The sequence below is a fragment of the Larimichthys crocea genome, chromosome IV, assembly GCF_000972845.2.
Source record: "Larimichthys crocea isolate SSNF chromosome IV, L_crocea_2.0, whole genome shotgun sequence".
Taxonomy (NCBI): domain Eukaryota; kingdom Metazoa; phylum Chordata; class Actinopteri; family Sciaenidae; genus Larimichthys; species Larimichthys crocea.
The window spans coordinates 3,539,358-3,561,063 of record NC_040014.1 but is presented as its reverse complement, the minus strand read 5'-3'; the positions used below and the strand labels follow the sequence as shown (position 1 = coordinate 3,561,063).

At 40.2% G+C, this 21,706-nt stretch overlaps 1 protein-coding gene across 2 annotated transcripts; it reads right to left on the bottom strand.

Moving 5' to 3' along the window:
- Positions 1 to 156: 156 nt before the first annotated feature.
- gsna (gelsolin a) lies at positions 157 to 21,540 on the bottom strand. Of its 2 annotated transcripts, XM_027278572.1 has the most exons (17): positions 21,336 to 21,540; positions 13,331 to 13,531; positions 11,102 to 11,256; positions 10,682 to 10,843; positions 10,360 to 10,509; positions 10,193 to 10,282; positions 9,472 to 9,604; positions 8,966 to 9,270; positions 8,604 to 8,737; positions 7,534 to 7,624; positions 7,300 to 7,326; positions 4,860 to 5,030; positions 3,958 to 4,132; positions 2,653 to 2,774; positions 2,263 to 2,340; positions 2,101 to 2,161; positions 157 to 1,060 (listed from the first exon to the last, which is right to left on the bottom strand). In XM_027278572.1, exons 2-17 carry the CDS (start codon positions 13,524 to 13,526, stop codon positions 891 to 893), a joined length of 2,220 nt encoding a protein of 739 aa, XP_027134373.1. In that variant the 5' UTR covers positions 13,527 to 13,531; positions 21,336 to 21,540; the 3' UTR covers positions 157 to 890. The 2 variants fall into 2 exon arrangements, with proteins under 2 accessions (XP_027134373.1, XP_027134374.1); XM_027278573.1 differs by lacking the exon at positions 7,300 to 7,326 and having other exon boundaries at positions 21,336 to 21,538.
- Between the last annotated feature and the right edge of the window lie 166 nt (positions 21,541 to 21,706).

Genomic DNA, 21,706 nt, shown 5'->3' with positions numbered 1-21,706 from the left:
AGCCGTCTATATTTTTTTTGTACAGTTTGTTAATGTTTGATATGCTTTTAACTTGATATGAGACTTTAAATAAACATTATTAAAAGCATTTTGGAGTCTGACTTTTTAGATCAGTGTTGCATAATTGTGTAAAATGTAAAAACAGACAAAACACACTTGTTTCATTTGGTTTTATTGAAATGATAACAAGGCTTGGGGAAACCTCAGAAAGTGTCACAGAAGTCAGAATAGGTTTGTAAAGCAGCAAAGCGGCGGTTTCCCATTTAAAGTTGGCCACTGCAGCATCACATAAGCTTCCTGGGCATGAATGTGTGGCTTTTTCTTCAAAAATAAATACAAAGAGGCATCTAAACTCAAGGCACCTAGAACTTACTTATAAAGGTTTTGTTTAAAAGCAGGCACACTGTAAACTAAAGGAAAGAATATTAAGGTGTCTGTTGTATTGCTTTTCATAAGAGGTGTTTTCTTGGCAGTGGGTGTTTTAATGTTGGAGGACACCGAGACTGTTTTCATTACATTTCACTAGTGAACAGGTTTTACTGTCAACATATAAAATAAATGAGAAAAACTGGCTACAGTAAAAGTCATTGTAGGAAACTGTATTTAGTGCAAAACCCTACAGGAAGCCTGTGTATCTAAAGCTCTATTGTTGGTTTCATAATAGCTATAAAGGCATCACTGCAGCATGTGAGACAAAGTGAATTAAAACTGCTTCATGGACCTGTATCCCTTCAAATCACAACAAATATAAAAAAAACAAACCACTCATTTTCAGGGCATTTTGGCAGATAAAAAAAAGTCTTCTGATTGGAGCTCAGTGCTTGCAGTGGAGCAGGGAGAGGGGTCAAAGGTCAGGGCTGATAGTGATGGAGGGAGGGTCAGGGGAGATCTCACAGGGCCAGTTCAGCCATAGCGCGCTCCAGGGGGTCGGTGGTCCAGTAGTCGTGGTCCCAGCCCAGGAACCAGCCGGTGAAAGTGGGCGGCTCGAAGCACTGCTTGATCTTGACGATGGGTGTCCTGCGGTCTCTGTTGGCCGGATCAGTCTCGATGTAACGGACAGCTGAGGAAGATCAGGAAAGGCTTGAATTAGAGCTAGTCACAGAAGCACAGCAGAATAATGTGTACTTAAAGATCAGGTACCTCAATAAGGGACTATGAACACCCCAAAATGGTAATATGTACAAATAATTAATAATAATTTGTACATACCTGCACCACAGGTACACTTTAAGGAATAGTTTAACATTTGGCAAATACTCTGATTTGCCTTCTTGCTGACAGAAGATTGATACTCTATTATACTTTTTATGTTTGTTTTATCTGTACAAAAAAGTTGTGGTTCAAAAGAGGATCGTGTAGTATTTCTTGGGCGAGGACAATAACTTCCTGTAGGACCACACAGTCACTGCTCCTAGCCAAGAAATAGTCCCTCTGAATTCAGGTCACTTTTCTTGATAGTCTTATCCTAATAAATAAATAAGGCCATGTAGTTTTCGCTTGTTGAGGATTTGGGTGCAATTGTGCTCAACTTTTAACACTAATGACACTAAGTTTAAAAGCAGTGTTTTACTGCCCCTCTCTGGTTGAAAATGTGTTTCACCGCCCACTCTGGCTGGGTGTTGTCAGAGATGTGATCTGTGTTGCAACTGTAACCACACCCAATAGTGATGTCATGGTGTACTAGGGGTACACCTGTATATTACTGCGGCCAGGTGAAAAGTTAAAGAACACATGACAGGACTAGTTTTTCAGGACTGCCTTACTAAGGAAACTTAAGACCACCTGCCTAACAAAACAAGTTGAATAATGTAATGCACATGTAGTGCTTGACAAGATTATCTTTCATGAGAAAAACATTTTGAATTGTTTCTTTTTTGAAGTGCAGTCCAAGTATTTTCTTTAAATATTGCATGATTTTTTGAATAAGAAAAAATGGGTAAAAAAATATACAATTATTATGAATTAATACAAATGTCAGAGAAGTTAGTTTAACTCCTAGTGGCATTTTCCCTTTTCACCACTACCACTTCACAGTTGTACATGATTTCAGCTCACATATATAGATATCATATCTTAATAATTTAGGGGTTTTTTTCTTACCAGACGTCATTGCTTCAGTCTTCTCTTCCTCTTGGGCCTCATTTCCGATCCAGACAAACACCTAAAAATGGGAAAGTTTTTAATGAATATTCGTTCCAGTATTTGCTGTCACTGTGAATTTTGATAGTACGCCTCAAACAGTCACAGCTCTGGTTTCTTTACCTGCTCCCAGGTGTCGAGGATCATGACATCATCGGTGGCGAGATCATCTTGGGTTATCTCCCCGGGTACCTCCTCAATCTGAGAAGAAGAGAAGGGTTTAGTGGATGTGTGTTGATGTACTGTGCACACTAAGGGAGCGTTCAGAAACAGGCACATTTATATTTTAGAGACAATGTACTTTTTAGATGATTTTCTATAGAACATTGTGAGTACTGTGGAGTAGCCAGAGTAGCTGAGACATCATTTCTGGAAAGGCAACTGTTGTGTGAATGAGTACCACATCTCTGCAGTGTTTACCTCAAACCCTAACTATGTCCAACCAGAAGGGTTTACTTCTGTGAAATGATCCAACAAATGCAGCTGCAGAGGAAACTCAAACAAAAGACTTACGATGAAGTTTCCAGTCTTATTGGAGCAGGCGAAGAGTCTGGGTGGATGAGCATCCATCTTGTCCTTGAGTCTGGTAGAAGTGCGATATTCTGTCTTTCCTCCCAGAGCCTCCCAGAACTGATCTGTAAAGAGGACAGACACACTTAAAGTTAGTCTAGCTTCATATATTTAAACCGGAAAGACACGTATAAAGAATTAAAGGGCTTAAATAGTTTTCATTTTAGAAAATATGTGTATTTACTTATATGTGTATGAATATGTGTATAAGCTTCATGTTTAGCAGACAAAAGTGACTCATGTAACTAATGTAATTCACTTTTTTGGGAAGCTTAAATTTAAAATAGGTGACTATTTGCACATCCAAAAGACACAGAGCAACATTAGCATTCAGTTGGAGTCATGTTTGTGTCTGATATCCAATATTCTCTCTCCATTCAGCTCTGGTTTGGTCTCACTCCTGAAAAAAAATGATTTGACTCTTTAGCTGTGAAATATCCAACTATATATATGTTCACTGGCTAGTGGCTAATTTTTTTGGTGCATGCTGCGACTGCCAGTTACCTGAGACTAAAGCATACTGTAAAACATAAACCGTGACCTAAAGGATGCTGAAAAAAGAGTTGGTGGGTTGTTTCTACATTATATGTAACTTTAGCCATTTGGTCCACAGTTGATATAATAAATATTGATTTAAAGACATGTAAATAAGGCAGGATTTTTTTTCTAAATCATTGATTCATATGAATGTTTAATATGACGTGTTCAAGGTAACCACTCTTGTGTTCTATTGTTTACTCTGTGACAAATCTAACACGCTTCTCATGTGCAGTTTACTGTGTAAGTTTTGAACAGAAAAGGTCATAAACTTTAAGTTTAAGCTTGAAGAAATAAAACGATGAATTTCTGCTGCAGCCCTCAACTGATGCCAGCCCTTAAAAGCAGAGTGTGTATAAAAAATTGACTCTGTTGTGTTTTAGCCTGAGGTTTTATATCTGAAATTGTTCGCAAAGAATCCAGTTTCTTCTTGAGCTCTGAAAGCAAATCACAAGATGACTGATAACATCTAAAGGGGTGATGCAAGTCTCCTTTGTTTAAATATAGATGAACACAAACACTTACTTTAGCTGAAATACAAAAAGACAACTATTTAGCTTCACATTAAAGCTCTATTTTTAACAGCTTGGCCACAGTTTGTAGCCAACACAGAAACAATTCTGAGTACGTTAACTGGCTATGGGGTTTCAGTTTGAGTCAAAAGCATAAAAAATGAGAAGCTCCTATTGTCTTTTCATCACTTGTCCTCACCAGTCTCTCCTCCCTCAGACAGCTCAGAGGCCGACACTCCCAGGATGTCACACAGCTGCTGAGCTCCCTGTTTCTCTGTGTCACTGGCGCCCACACCGACCCACTGGAAGCAGCCTCCGGGGGTCACCAGGATGAAAACATCATTGGAGTTCAGGTTGGATGACACTGGGTCAACCTGCATAGACACAAATATATTATAGGTTAATACGAGTGGATCTGCTACTGTTTGCGCAGTATCGAGCTGTCAGTATTTCCTGACTCATCACTTTTCTGTTTGGTCACTTCATTCTCCCTGAGCATTTTCGGGTTGCCAAAATTGAGAAACCAAAAATTAAATATCAGTTGTTTCCAATGAACACTATAATATTCAAATAGAAATTCTGGGGTGCAAAAACATTCATGGAAAAAAAATACAAGAAAGTGTAAAGATATTATAGGTAAAATGTGAATTTGGCATATTGGAAAAAACTAAACAAAATGTAACTAAAATGTATATCTAAAAGTTCTACTTATTTTCTCAATAGTCAAGACATCAGCAATCACTTTTAGAACTGGGAAACCACGAAAAACAGGAGTAAATGTTGAATATGTTGGGGACTATTTTCAACAGCGGGTTAATCTACATTTGGTACTCTAGTTAGTATTTCTGTCAGCAGGATGGTGTGTGTGTGATACACACAGTGGAACAGTGTGGCTTACTGATGTTTTTTTGGACAACAGTGGAGCTCTGTGAGACAGTGGAAGAAGTTATCAGGCTTTGAATACAAAGACAGGATCAGTTCATTGTTGCTTTGGTCTTTTCTTTGGGTTTGTTGATAGTAAGGTGAATATAGAATATCACCAGACTTATCCTAAAATGACCCGTTGCACTGATAAAAGTTAGAAAATGAGTAATGTCTTACCTCCACAGCTCTGGTGTGCCCTGCGGAGTTGGAGCGCACCTGGAAGAGTCGAGTCTCAGCAGGAGCTGACTGACCTCCTTCTCTGGACGTTCCTCCCTTGTACACCACCATGGGCTGTCCTCCGAACAGGCTCATCAGATGGGCCGGCTCTTTTCCCTGTATCACCCTCACCTGGTACACAAAAACATCAAAATTAAAACATGAGAATGACAAGATGGTTGTTTCTTTTGCAAAACACCTTGTGCGTTTTGACTATCCGAAGCTGGTGCAGCCAAATCACAACAGCCTCCCATGTTGTGCCTTGTGGAGTGCTGCAATCACAACTACAGCCACAAGATGGCAGCATAAAGCTGAGCACGGTGTTCACTGTCTGTGCCACAAGGTGGTGGGTGTCAAAGTTTGTGAAATTAGAAGTGATGACGCAGGTTAAGTCTGAAACAGTATCATGAGTCTCTTTGGCCTGCAGCTTTTGTCATAAATATTTATGGCTGTCAGCTCTTCTCCTAAATCAGTCATCACAGCAAACGATGCTTATTTCACGCAAGAGAATGGGGAAATGATCATCATTAATAAGGTTTACACATTGTAGTCCACAGTCAGATGCTTTCCCAGCATCCTCTGGTGTGATATGAAACTCACTGTCTGTCAGCGAACCAGTGTTGCTCATCTCTAAACAGCTCAAAAGTTTTGGATTTCATTTTGTTATCCTAAATAATCGTCGGATTTCTTGTTTTTTGTTTGGTGAAATGCTTGCATAGTCTCCCCTCAGTAATCTGTAGAAACAGATATCTGTAAGGCACCAGCAGGGTTCTGGTTTCCTCGTGATATTGATCAATTTCAGCAGGTTGCAACAGTCTGTGCTGAGAGCAACAGAGGTGGAACACATTAGCCAAAATGCAATCTCTGGCAATCATCTGACAACAACTTAACTTTTTATTATTACATACATACTGTATGCAGGTATCTGTTTATAGAGATGAGCAGAAACGTCTTTCTTGTCTTTCTCTTGTGTCAAGTTAACTATATGGACTGCAAAAGAAGTCTTGTCCCAGATATCCGTTATCTGTTTTCCAGATTTCTGCTGCATACACAAGAAGCCCCAAAACACTGGCTATTGCCCTTCATTGTCACATCATCAGCAACCAATCACAGGCCTACACAAAGCCTTGCTTCAGTTTGTAACCCAAAACTAGAGACCAGAGTTCATATGAGAGTATATAAATCGAATACTAAATACTGATACATGTTAATGTTTGCATCTGCTCTGCAGTTGGATGAAATATTTGGTCGTTGATGTAAGTCTCTGGGTATCGAATCTTAATACCTTGTTGGCACCAACCACAATGTATCTGTACCCCTAAGTGTCAACTGTCAAATTCTGAAAGATCACTTAATGCTCGCTAGGATTCATCGTCTTGCATACTTATTCTTAGATTTTAAGCAGAATGTCGCCAATTTTATATTTCAGCAAAGCTCTTGTGCTTAGACAACTTTTAGACGTTTGGCTTCTTTTGTTGAATGAAAGGCACGTTTAAAGAAGCCTGTCTATATTCTTTCATAGTATCATTACGGTATCTGTACCAACATTGAAAGGATACCCAGTTCTATCCTGGTAAAGCCAAGTTTAGTTTGACACACTGTTAAAACAAAGGTGACATTTGCAAGCTTTTCTCTATTTTAAAAGTGAGAGCATGGAAACATCTGGAAAAAACAAACATCTGCAGATGTTCCAGACACTTGACTGTACAGGATAGGTTCACAAATGTCTTTCTTAAAACAATAGTCAGGTGCCTATGTGAACACAAACAGTCCATCCTTCTGTATGAAAATCTAAACTTGAACTGAAACTAACAAATCAAGGGAGTGTCTTCCTTCTTTAGTGCAGAATCCCCTCTATCCTACAATGCACATTCATGCCACAGCACAACATGAACATTGTACATGCAAAGTGAAGACACACAAGTGAAGTGCAAGTGCAGAACACAGAAATGAATGAAGCCTCACATGAGTACAGAGCCAGGACTCACTCTAAACAACTCTAAGTTTAGTTTACAGACTGATCTCGTGTTGTAATGTCTCGCAGTCTTTTCCAAACTCTTAACATTAGAACTCATTGACAAAATAAAGTCGGTGAAAACAGGCCTGTTTATGTGGAGTGGACAGAGTTGGCAGCCAAGGAGGAGGGAACCTCCCATTAACATTCACATCGGAATGTCCTGTTTATGTTTGCATTTGCATGATTTTACTCATTATCGCCTTCTTCAAAAAACCTTCCACAAAAATGACGATAGCAGCCCCTTCATAACCAAGACACTGATACGTATCTGGGAATGTGAGAAGAGTAGACCATTGTCAGTTTGCTTCTATTGTTGCTGGCTCTGGACAAAATCATATGAGTCATTTTGGAAGGTGGAGGAGCAGGGAAGGAAGGGGAAAATACCTGAGTGGTTATAGGAGCACCAACAACCTGAAGACAAAGAAAAGGCCAGAAACCAAGGAGGACAGAAGCAGCAGTGAGGAAACCATTAGGGAGAGGAGAAAGAGTGAATGGTTGTAAAGGTCAGGGAGGAAGTGACTGTGCTGAGTGAGCCAGAGGAGAACAAGGACTTATGAACAATAAGATGAATTTAAGCTCATGAAAACAAAAAGTTGCTAAAGGAACAATCTGTTGCACCTGCACAGGACCACCGCCAAGCTCTTCGTCCAGCTGGGCGCCAAGGATCGCAGAGGCCCCGATTTCATCCTGACTGGAATCCATGCCCTGCCTGGGAAACAGTTTTAAATGTATTATCATCACACTGGATCTAATAAGAGGCTCGCCTTGTGCTCACAGAACAACTTCAAAGCACTTTTAATTTTAACATCAGCGGTATTGTACCACAAGACTCTTTGATTTGATAATTTGATTGATTTGATATTTTAAAGACTTTGAAACTCACTGTGTTCCTCTGAGCTCCGATCTCCAAGTTTCATATTCATTTGATTCCATTTGTTTCCTATTTCTGAATTTTGCAATGTTTTTACTGCTCTGGTCATTAAAAAAACATTAGCAAACGTCAAACATTAGCAGTAGCTATTAAGTGGAAATCAACTACACCAAAAGACTTAAACTTGTAACACGTATGCAACACTGTTGGGGACTGTTAGACCACTGTATGTTTCACAGCCTTAAACTACAAGATATACATTTCTCTCTCCAGATATGATATGTTAATATAAATGATTACAAAATGAAACACTGCTACATTGATTACAGCACTAAAGAACACAAGTCTTAAAGGTGCCCTGTGGAATTCAGTCTTGATTGAATTTCCTTCCTCATTTGCGGAGCTGATTTCTCTAAACATTGTTTATATCTGCATTTGTTTGCCTGCAGATCAGAGGAATGTGTGCTAAAACAGGGACACGCCCCTAAACAATAAGGCTCTATAGCACAACTAGTGGTCAAAAACACCACAGGGTTCCTTTAACTTCCAAATCAGACACTAATGCTGTAATCATCTATGATATATATACGCTTTAAAATATTAGAGGTACATTCCAAGCACTGACCTCACAATAAATCAGTCATTAAATCCTCCTTTAATCCTGCATCTCATATTTAAAGTTAATTTAGGTAAAATTACTGACTGACAGCTTTGGCCTGGTTCAGCTGTATGTATGCTTGTGATCCAGGCAGTTCCAGCAGAATATTCTTGCTTTTCTTTATCTGATGATCAAATGAACAGTCTCTCTTATTCTCACCACATGTAGATAATGTGTCCCTGCCGTCCACCGTGACTGTAGTTGTAAAGGATGATGTAGCTGTCTCCTCCAAAGAACTGTCCATATGTGGAAGGATCCACTGGTACCTTGTCAGGCCCCTCAATACGCCAGATCTGTAAAGAAAAACACAAGAAAGATCTCTGTGAGATATTGGGGATATTGTTGATTTTTAATGTTTTAACCTACTTACTACTAGTTACAAAGATGTTACATCATTTCAATACATAATATCTACAGTATTATGTAACATTGTAAACATTTTCTCGAGGGTTCAGCACCTGTTTAGTTCCCCAAAGTGTCAGCAGCCTGAGGTCATCAAAGAAGTACAAATGTTCTCTCACCTGTTTCTCTCCGCTGCCGTCATCCACCATGTTGTGCTGGGCGGCCATGGCAGCTGATTCGTGCAAGGTGGCGGCATCGAATTCCACCTTCTCGATCTTGGCGATGCTGTTAGAGATGTAAGCCACGCCCAGGCCCTCTGTCTGGTCTTTGTCCCGCCAGTTTTTGAAGAACTGTTTGAAGAGAGGCGTCTCGCCCATCTCTGGCAGAATCTGGACCTGAGTTTGTTTGGGGTAACCCATCTTCTTGATGAACTCGTCTGCAGCTTTCATCGATGCCTTGCGCTCGTCCATGTTGGCGTCTTTGCCTGTAAGCGAGAGAAAAGGCAGCTGAGGTAAGTGCTGAGGTAGATACATTGTGTTATAAGTTATTTTCATTTTGAAACTGTTCTGAGTTGTATGTTCTTGTGGAAAATCAGATGACAAGATTGACTCCACTGTCATGTCTGTACGGTAAATATGAAGCTACAGCGAGTAGAAGTATAGCTTAGCGAACACCCTGCACTGACCTTTCCAGACAAAGATCTTGCCATCGGACCCGTGGTCCAGAATGAAGCAGTCGCCGGACTCCAAGGCGCTCTGGGCGAACGGGTTCTCTGCTGCCACCAGCGCAATGGCCATGTCTCCACTGGAATTGGACACCTGCAGGAAGGGGATGAAGGAATAGAGAGCTGGTAAATATCAGCTGCCACAAAATCACTGTCACTTGATAAGCAAGCAGAACAGGGAAGTTGTTTTTAAATTCTTTTACAGACATAAAGCTCATCATCCTTGATTTTTGGATGTGTTTGTATTGACCTTTATTTCACTATAATTAAACTTGGATCCTTTTTCTGTTACTTTTGGTTCCCCTAACAGAAGCGCTACATTAAATGAAATGAAGCCTCATAAGGAAGTGCAAAGGAACCAATGATTGATTTCGGATAGAAAAAAAGGTAGTGAGACAGCTTATGCTTTAAATAGTACTGTAGCAGCTGAATTTTATTATTGGTTATTGTATTTTTGCACTACTACTGTGTCAGCATGTACAGTATAAACACCACTGTGTGTTATAAGAATAAAATCAACTTTTACAGTCATTTAATGTTCTAGCAAATGTGCAAACTTTGACTGTTTCATCGTATGTAAATATGATAAGGATAATGAAGCTTTACCTGATCTGATATTAAAAACATACATTTTAGAAGATTTTTGTCTTAAATCCAAACAAATCTACAAGGTGAGTCTCACCTTGTAGAGTTTGGCCCTCTTCCTGTTTGCAGCATCAGCTTGGAGATCATCAGACCCACCGGGAGGCAGATCTGGTTTAGGACCCAACACCTAAGGACAAAAGTGTCAGTTTTAACACAGAAATCAGTTTGAGGCTGTTGATGTTTGACGTTGTTCTCATAATTCACCTCCAACATCTTCTCTCTCTCCACTCCCTCGTCACAGACATAAACTCGGGCCCTCCCACTGCGCTCGTTGTCACGGATACCCTTGGCGACCTGAGTAGCCTTCAGCTTCTCAAAGCGGTTGCTCTGGGAGCCACACCACTGGTAAATCTCCTGCAGAGCAAGAAGAAGAGCAGATTGTGAAGTAGGTGAATAGAATCTGTCCTTATGCATAATCATGTTGTGGTGTAAAGACCGCTTCTCCCATAATCCTCATAGATTTGCCACTCCCATCACATCATATTATCTAATATTGATCTGCATTGTTCTTCTCAGTCTGACTCACGTCTCCCAGGTCCAGGATGAAGCAGTCTCCCTGGTTGAAGCTGTCCCAGCTGACTCCCACCTCTGTTGCCCTGACAGATCGGCGACCTTTGACCTGGAGCACCCGCTGCACAACTACCTCGTTAGTGACAACGTGCTTGAACCCAGATGCCACGCCTCCTTTCTGGAAGACAAGAGTTGCATTTCAAAATAAGATACCTGCTTACGATAAAAAGATTGTATTTGTATTTCGAAATTTAAATACTTACAGATACTGAATGAAAAAATGTAGTTTATGTTTTCAAAATATGATATAATATAACCATAAAAATGTAAATAAAGCGGCAGAAATCACACTTACTATATAAAATTACATAAACATGATACTGGGTTTAAATAGAAAGCATAAAAATGTTTCACAGCTATAAACATGACATCTTACCATGTATTTGATTCCAGACTTGAAGTAGCCAAGGAAAGGTTTGGACTCGTGTCCCTGGACCTCGCGGTACTGGATGGGTTTCCCCCCCAGAAAGTCGTCCATTTGGACTGTAAAGATGGCCGCTGAGCCGCTCTCATCCTGGGTGCAGTGATCACCTGTGCCAGAGAAACCACAGACGTGCTCCATGTTAATTCAGGTCCTTATTTTATCTCAGCATTCACACTGTACATCCACCCAGAGAACCACATTTTGCGTTTTGACCAGTCCGCTCAGTGACGATTCAGTGAGCCAGGAGATCGATATGTGGGAGCAGCATGGGGGTCAGATCCCAGCGGACGCATTAATATATGTGACAGCAGCATGTGGGAGGGTTACATCAGATCCTGTTTATTGGTAAATGCTATTTCCATGATCAATAAAGCTGTCTAAAAGCACATGTAATCAATATAAAAAAGACAAAACTCAGCTTTTCACTTTTCTGTTTGCTTTGAGCTTAATCCTAAAAAAATGACCCAGTCAGTCACCCCGTCTTCAGTCATCAATACTCATCTACAGGACCCCTCTTTAGCTTTTGGCTAGTCTGTATACCAATTAGACAGCTGACTTTGACTTAAAATACAGACACTGACATCAATTTGGAGGTATGATTTGAAAGAGAATATAACATGTTATATTGATGTCACTGTCTAGTAAAAACCATGATTACCATACATGAATGAACGATTAAATTCAATTTAATGGGTCTAGAAAAACATTTAAACAGTTACATAAAAAAAAAAGAAGTGATTTAATGTCACCCCACAGCTAGAAGGTTCCTGGATCGAACCCTAGCTGGAGCCTTGACATGAGTTTGCATGTTCACATTTTCTCTCTGAGTCCCAGCTTCCTCCTACAGTCCACAGTTGTTGGTGACTCTAAACCGAATGCGACGGTGGATAATTATGGTGACTTGTCCAGGGCGTGCCCCGCCTCTTGTACAAAGTCGTCTGGGATTGGCTCCACCCCCCTCCCACGACCCTGATAAGACTCAATAGTTAGTAATATTTGGAAGATGGATGGATGACTCCATAGGACAGTGGTATTCAGACAGCTTTATCTCTGCATCAAAACTCTGTCTCAACATGTCTTATAGGTACAGTGATATTTGACAGCCTGGGTACTTTACAGATTCAGACTTTATATACAGTTCCTTTTTTTGCTATATTTTAATGCTTAATTTTATACTGCTTCGATCAAAGAATCTACAATACTGAAATGTTGCTTAGATGTTGATGCATCTGATCTATTATATATATAAAATATTAGTGGATTATTAAGGGGCCATTCTGCATGAGTAGTTTCACTTTTTGCAAAAAAAATAAAAAAAGTCATTTTAACAAAGCCACGCTTTCAGTCCAAATCATTAAGTTGTAATGGAATATTTTTATGATGTTGTATTTCTGCTTTTACTTTAAGTAAAGACTCTGGATACCAAATCCACCAACATCAACAGATTAATTTGTGCATGCTGAATGTCAATGCAAAAAAAAATCCCTTGTACTGAAACAAAAATATCAGATATACAGATATACATTCTTTTAGATCACTGAAAGAATGTCAGCTGTGAGATTCCACAGTAGTGCTGTAAACTGTTCAAGTTTCACAAGCTGACAACAAATCACAAATCACATCTGTCAGATTAAGCAGGATGAGACGCAGCACAAACAGAAAACACAACAGCAGCGGTGCAGTAAAAAACAATGCAACACTGTCAAGTAAAATTACTTTCCGGGAGTACAGATACAGCTCACCATCTGCTTTGCAAGTCAAACAGGATCATGGATGGAAAACTGAGATCAGCTTTTACATTTGGACACATATCCATGGAAACCAGAAAAATACACCCACAGGAAAAAAAAAAAAAAAGCAAGAGGGATCCAGATATGTTTGTCTCTTGTTGCTTTACTTTTTTTTGAATATGCTGAAGTAGAATCCCTTTCCCTCACTCATAGTATCATCATTTGAATATGGTGCCGGAAAACGTTAGAGTTATTTGGTTTTTCTTAGATTATCACATATGCATTGAAATTCTTATCAATGTTTTTTATTTCCTTTTTTGGGGGGTTAAGGTTGAGGCCAGCAAATTTACACATGCATATTCAAAAAATGTATTTTGACACACACAAAATTCACTTTTTAGAAAGCTTGTGCACTTTTTATTTTAAAACAAAAAACTCTCACTGCACTTACCCAACCAGAAGTGGAGGTCATACTGCAGGTTCCCGGAGCGCTGTTTGATGGTGTTGAGGATGAGGTAGGCGTCGCCGGTGTAAAATCCCCCGTACAGTTTCTCGGGAACGGGCACCAGGTCAAAGTTCTCCACCCTCCACACCTGGAGGCCTGGCTGCTGTCCGGCCCGCTCGAACTCTGGGTGTTGCGCTGCCATCCTGCCTGCAGGAAAATCACACAGCTTTGTTTATTGTGCTTTTCTGCTGCACACTCTTAAATGTACAGGTGCGTTCCTGTGGCAACAAGCTGTGGTTTTTTACGCTCCAGATGAGTGGTCAAATACAGCAGAGATAAGAGTGATACCGCTCTATAACCTTTTGAAACTGAGACTGGGACTCTTTGCGTGCTCTGGAAAACCACTCCCCAACAGGCTAAGTTGTTGTCATGGATACAAAGATAAAGTTTAGGGTTAAAGTTAGATATTAATGCAAAGCAGTATGAATCACTGGTGCTCTGTGCTCAGGGTGTTTCCTCCAGTGATCAGGAAAAGGAAGTCCTACCATATGACTCAGTGGTTGTCATAACTGCCAAGGATGGTGGCAAAAGAAACAATGTCTATAATTACATACAGGAAAAATTTGACATTTTTCTTCCTCAATCTATCATAACCATATGCACCCAGCCCCAGATATCTGGACACTGCTGTCACCCATAGTATAGTAACTTTTCACTAAAAGTAAAGTAAAATATTTATAGAAAAAATAACCAGTACATCAAGTTAGACATGGAATTTGACTTGTAAAAAAATGTCTGGTATTGACCTAAAAACTTCAGAATAACATAAATAAAACATGAAGGAGAATGCTGGCAGGTCCTGTCAGGTCTGGGTGCTGACCATTAAGAGCGGTATTCATAGCAGCCTGAAGAACTGAACTCAGACTTGCAGCTCTGCCTGACGAATCAAGGTAACTCCGTCACACTGAGACAAATTCCTAAAAAAAAATGGTTACAATGGCAGCAGAGATACTATTCTCTAGTATCTGCCTCCAGATACTGGATCATATCCTACACATTCCATAATGCAACTTGATCTTCATCTTTTGCTAGATCAGTGCATAACACAACTTTTCTATTCAGAATTTGGTCCAAGTCCAAGCCAAGAGACTTCAGACTTATTTTCTCAGACAAGCTCGCTCAGAGCCACATAATATTATACAACTGTACTCCCTTATAAGATTACACTGACAAGTAAAATTGGTGGACTGCCCCTTTAGAGGGATAGAAATGTAGCAAAATAGCAAAATTTCTACGAGCCTACTTATCTCGATAGTACATGACCTATTAGGACTGCTCTAATTGACACGTCAGCAGTCAGACTTTGGTCCAATCACAAGCAAACTTACAAACACTCACGCCCAAACATTCATATACACACACACACACACACACTTGTGCCATATCTGATAGCACATAAGACCTGCGGCACCCACTAAAGAGTTTCAAGTAAGAGTCTGTGCTGCATCGGATCACAACTGGCTGGCCTCCCTGTAGCATGTGTGGATGTTTGAAATTTTTTAAATTGGAGTCGAGCATCCTTTGTTATGGGTGTTTGGAGAATAGTATATTAATGAACAATAAGGAACTTCTTTTGTTTTAAACATTTTTTTTAAAGGACATTACAAAAGTAATCTCAGGTACTGTAAATACAAAGATACAAAAATGATTTAATTCTTGCTACATTATACTCCAATTCCACCATATCTAAGGCTGTACTCAAGTCAAAATTGACTCCACTGCACTACACTGAATCACATTTGAGATTCAGCTCATTGTTTTATCTGTCCGGCCCACAACTTTAGTTCTCTGGCTCACTCTTGATGCTCTCATAGCATCATTTTGCAGTTCGCCGGTGTTTCCAGTGAGAAGACGGTGAATATTGGACTTAGATTCACCAGGTGGTCAGAAACATGGAATTATAATGTTGCTCTGTAACTGCTGAATAAGTAAATAAGCAAGTACCAGCAAATTTACCATATCAGCTAAAAAGGTCACATGTCAATGTCATGCTTACAACATGTTATTGCAGGTTTGAATTCCGGTTTATAACATTGTTGCTTAAATGTGGCTCCATTTTGTTAGAATTTCATGCACACAAGGAAGACTTGATACCAAGTCCAGCCAGACTTCTGTGCTATTCCACTGAGCAAAGTCAAAAAAGACAAGATCTGCTGGTAACACAAACATGGATGTAGGTTTCAAATTCTTCCAGAAATTGGTTTGGCAAATGTTTTCTGAGGAAGGAAATACATTCTCAATGATACCCACAATGAGTTTTGGAACTTTAGTTTACAAGATTCCTTAACTTGGTAAGTACATTACCATAAGTGATACAAATCATGGCTCTTAAAATAACCACAATTATCCCATAATAACACTATCACACGCTAACACTGTATATTTTTACTTCAGAATGTCAATACAGGACTTTGAATACAGCTTCCACTTCTCAAAGCTGTTTTGTGGTGAGACAGAAATGGTTGCAATGTCAAGTTACACAGACCTGACTGTGAGGTAATCACACTGACTCCACACCTTGTATAAATTGCTCCCGCAGAAAACAAGTCCTCTGAAGTGAAGCAGTGTTCTCAAATTAGAACCTGACCCCTCTGAAAAAGTCTTCTGTGGCCTTTCGTGGTACATTTATTCTTCATTTTACTCATTTATTTAAACGATGATGTGCTTGTAAGACATCTAAACCATCAATGTTATTAACTGTTATTAACTTAAAGGAGCTGTTGATGCAGATCAGGCTCAGGTATGACAAAAAATGTGAAAACACGGGGTCATGTAGTTCAAAATGAACACAGAATCCAGTTTTCCACAGGAATGTTGCTTGGAACAGTGGCCTCTCAATTTGCATGACTAACCGTCCACATTGGTGCAAGAATGGCCCATTCTTCTAGCGGCCTCCTGCCCACAAACATGGCAAGAATCTGGAAGAGGGAAGTGGCTCAAAATTCACGTAACCAGGCCAATAAATGTGGGGTTCCTTTTTCCCCCCAATTTCTGCTTTCCTCTTATGCAACAGCCGGACTTGTTGCAGTGTTTTATAGCTATGGAATGTTTGAGCATGGAAAATTTAGGCTAGAGCCATTTTCACAGTCAACTTTCCTGAGTTTCGATTGGGTCACATGTCAACACATGTGGCTTGGCCGGTGGAGTTCTCTGAGATGAATTATTTGGAAAGTGACTACAGTCCTAACCCTTTTATAGCTCCTTTACACTTCACATGAGAGCTGACTCAGTCAAAACAGTAAAAATGTAGCCAAAACAACTGGATACCCTGAAGTCATGTAAGGTCAGACACTGTCTGGACTACCATGACACGGCAGCGCCTGCATCCAGGTTTGACCGGACAAAGAGAAACTGGGGCGCATTCCCACTAGGGTCATTATGGCTTGATGGAAGATATGAAAAGCTGATTTTATTTTCCTACAGTGGCTCTAAAGTAGCCTGGTGGAGTTTCCAATCTGGAGAAGCTTGAATGCCATAAAAATCAGACAAATCTGCAGCGTCTACACACAGGAAGATTGAATTAAGCCTTAGTGATATAATTCCTAATTTGTCAGGCCTGAAAACAAAGATGCAAATAGAGAAATGTCAGTTTAAAATGTAATATGATTACTCCGATAAATTGATTTAAAGGATTTTTCACAAGGAAACATTGAGTGCTTATATTTTGGAACACAGAAATAATCAAATGTAATATTAAGTGTCTAAAGATGGAGGGTATCACATGCTGAAGAGATTTTTATTTTCATGTCATAACTAAGAAACTGTTTTAAAGTGGATCATCTGGCTTATTTGCAATCTGGCGCTGACACTGATCCAACATATTAGGTCAGAGCATCGCTGTTTAGGCAAACCTAATTTCTTCTCTATCCCCGCCTGGGAGTCGTGTTTATCAGGCTGAATTGCTGCTCAGGACTAAGTGGATGGGAAAGTCAAGATAAGATGGCTCAGCGCTTCAGAAAAATCTATGTTTTTAACAGTAAAGCATGGACTGCTACATTAAAGGACTTCATCCTTACATGTTCAATATGTATAGGGAGAGAATAGCTCAACAAATGTCAGCAAAATAAACTGCCTGTTTATTATTTTCAAACTCGGGGAGAAAGACTAGAAAATACACTTATTTTCTTCCAGAAAGTTAGATTTCAGGCTTGAAAAGAAACATTCAGTGACCAATCCTCATCACTAAGTATAACACAAATGGTATGATGGTATAAGATGCTAAAATGATTCTACAGTCAAGCTGGTATAAACCATATCCTGCAGACTTTCTATACTGTATATCTGGGGGAACCACCTAAAACAAATGCGGTGAGAGAATATAATAACTTTATGTTCCCAAGCAACTGGTAATAAATCAGTAACTAGTGCTTGAGTTGATATACAGCTGCTCATTAACTTCCTTACCGACACACCCTGACATATAAAAACAGCTTGCATGCAGAGATCTGAGCACAGGGATCCTCATTAACACAGAGACGGATGTTCAGCAGAGAAACAAACTTTAATTTGAAACCAACAGTCTCGTAACTTTGGACACATTAATGACTGAAGCTGTGGTCGTGTAGAGAACAACAGGAAAACTTGTCACTTCAGTTTTTGCTTGGTTATTACACTGGAAGAGAAGTTTGACATCAGTACTTCTGTGTAAGTTTCATAACGAGAGTGTAACCCATTCAATCCCCATGATAGACGTTCAGAAACGTACTGCATGTGGAGCGTTCTGACTGCCTGAAAAAAATTCCTGAAATGCTGGCTCGCTCCGGAAGTCTTTTCATCGAAAAGCAGGCGAATACCTTTTCTCTAAAACATTTCACCGATTGAAGACATCGCTTTTGTGCGACTTCTTATTCTGCGGATCTTTGTTTCTGTGGCATTAAATAAATATGACTGCCTCTGACTGTGATCGTCCCCCCTGATGGAGAGAACTGATCCGTCTGTCTCCGCACATCAAAGCTGTTTTAATCCCACAGTTAGATACTTGTACTGTCTGTGACTTAGTAAAGCAGTAAAGCAAACATAAGAGGGGTTACACAGCATCTGAATTACCTCACACTTTGAAAAATCAAAGCTGGTACTGAAAAAATTGAACAACAACTGTGACAAAAGAAAAAGAGTGTTAGTTTTTCACAAATGCAAAGTTTTGAATGAAACTTTGACCAGTTAATGTTTCTGGCAGCTCCAAGTTGGATGAAGTGACTCATGAAGGGGTAGTTCCTTTGACTCAACACACACACACACACACACACACACACACACACACACACACACACACTTAAATAGAACATGTCACATGACTATTGGTTAGTGCTTCTTCACAGGCATGCTGGTAAAAGCAGATGGTGTCTACACTGCAGGCCACGCCGCACCTCTGCAGACCCCGAGGTATTCGTTCTCATTGCAGGATCTTTTCGCCTGCAGATAAACATGGAGTGAGTCTGTCACTCCAACCTCAGTTATTTGAACCCCTCCCCCATTTTCTCACCAGCTTCTCTTTTGTTTCTGTGGCTTCGCTTGAGGCCTGTGTGCAAACACAAAACCTGATCCACTGTGGCAGATAGCAACACTGCATTCATATGATGTTTTAAGTCCTTGTGATTTGTCTACTCGTGTCTTACTTCAAAAACATGCACACAATAGTTTTATCTATAAGACTTGAATTTATGGGCTTCTGGCCTGACTTTTTTTCCCTGAAAAAAAGAAGAAGTTCCACCTTTAAGAAGGGGGCTTCTTGATGACTCATTTTCTCCATGCATGCCTCTCCAGGCCTCTTGAGGGCTGTGCAGCTGCCCTCCAGCTCGCTCAGGACACTGGGAACACTCTGCACAGAGCTATCTGTCTTTAATAACCACCCTGTTTCCCTTTTATCTGTTTACACATTGTAAGACAAAGACAATCAGAATGGTTGTTTACGACTTTGTAGATCACTCCCTGATGGATATGGTTATTAAAGGATAAGGGAGCGGGTTGTTTGAGGAAGGGTTTGCCTCAAACCACTGTACTCTGTCCCCAGTTCTGTGGCTGAATTAACCATATAATCATATTTATGACAAAATGTCATCTTGTTTGATTTACAGTACAATCTTATGAATTCAACATGTGATTTAACTTTAATATGATATAATGATATAACTGCAAAGCAGATAGAGGACACGATGGGAAATCCCCAACATCTTCCCTTGAAAAACAGCATCAGTAAATATTTCCTATACAGCAACTTCTGGTCCCGGTTGCTAACTTCAAATCTCTTCGAATGTGTGTTTTGGTTTAGATTTTAAAAGTTGTCTTCTCACAAGATATTGCGGCTTTAGGATGAGTATGTTTGAGGTCTTTTGTGAGTTCCCCACCCAACCACGACACATTTAACTGTCCATAGAAATGACTCATATGAGCGTTTTCTGATCTACAACTCCGATGATTGTGGTCAAAACTATTTGAGTAAGGTTAGGGAAAGATTGTTAGAGGAGACCAACTTTGTCAAAGTAACACACTTCTTTGTAAGCACTGATTTGATGATTTGTGTCTTGACATTTTTGGCTGAAATCAAGCTACATTTTGTTAAAAAGTTGAAGGATTTCAGATATCTAACATAGTCTGTGTTTCATATTCTATATTTTAATATGAAGTTATGTTAATACATGGTTATAAGTAATCTAGACAGACCCAGTTTTAATCCAGACATCATCTGACCTGAAAATCATGCAAATCGATGTTTGCTGGGATTCTATGCCAAACCAACCACCCGGCCTCCTCCCTTACTGAATAACAATGTCACGCTACCTCTGCTTTTCCTACTGAGAGAGGACATGGAGGACGATCATTATATGACTGCATAACCACAAGGGACAGCTCATCAGGAGATGTAAACATCATATAATTACAATTTCTAAGTTAAACTTCTATGATGCCATTTTTCGTGCAATGACAGTCTTTGAAATTTGGAATTTATGGGTCCAACATTATGACTTTCCATTAAAATAAATATAATATTTCTTTTCTTTTTTCCCCCTTGTTCTAAATATAGAGAATGTGATACAATATAAAACATGTCCCTCAGTAATGCAAACATCCACAGCAGTGCAGCTGCCCTCATGCACAGACACATGGATAAGGGTACCCCCCTTATCCATGTGCACACAGTTGTTTGAGGCTTATATATGAATCCGAAATGGGGGTTAGGTCCAGTCTGTGTTGGGTTCAGGCATCCCGTAATCTCTGTCCATCTAACAGCTGAGTGCGGATCTGACACAGCGCTTTCGGACTGGCTAACAAAGATCTGTTTTTATCCCTTCCTCTCACGCACACACACACACACACACACACACACACACACATAGAAACAAACATATACACCGCACTATCTGACACACTCATCTTAAGACTGCTGCAACAAGCACCCATATAGCTACAGGATGTTGTGACTAACTTCTTCAGTAAACAGTTCCACTATTTGGTTGCATCTCCATGGCAACCAGAGATGTCTTTAAATAGAGATTGGCTGCTGAGGTAAATCAGTTTTAAAGTGAGATGCTCAAACAAGTAACTGAGTGACTTACTATAATGCTTCAAAACACAGCAAGTGGAAATGTTAAAGTTTGGGTTTGGTATCACATCATGGCAGCCTGAACTCACTTTAAACAGTTCATGAAGAATGTGAACCACACAGCATTTTAGTCATCATCCAGGGTTTCCACTGCCGGTCCATATATGGCAGCAGCAGGGTTTACACTTCTTTGGATGAACTAGATATATACACATTTCCATGCAGACAGAAGACAAATATTTCACTTCACAGGCCTACACTCTTTTTCTCTCCTGCACATCCCACCTTTGTTCCAGTCTGCAGGGAAACTAACGGTTAATTTCACTGAAGCACTAATTAAAGCATCAGATTACCATCCTGAAATCTGTGCTCACAGACTGTGTCAAAAGGAGAAAGAGCGTTATAACCCACCTGAACGCGTAGGTTGTGATCGGTGTACGGACGGACGGATGGACTGCTGTGGACCTGACTGAGCCGCGGTGAGCGCTTCAAGCTGCAGTGGGAGCAGAGAGGCGTCGAGTCGGTGGAGTGGCGGAGAGCAGAGCCGCTGTTTATGCTTTTCGGGCCCCCGGGACACTCCCCGTTATGACACACCCCTCCCCTGCCTGGCCTCGCTGTCTGCTGCACCGCCCGCAGAGGGGCGGCCAACACATGGGCGCGCACACGCACAAGGCTGTCTGGATATCAGTATGTCATCAGTCAATCAATCCATCCACCCATCAGTTTCACAGAACAATGACTACTTATGTGATGATTTTACTCCAATTATCATTTTTAATCTT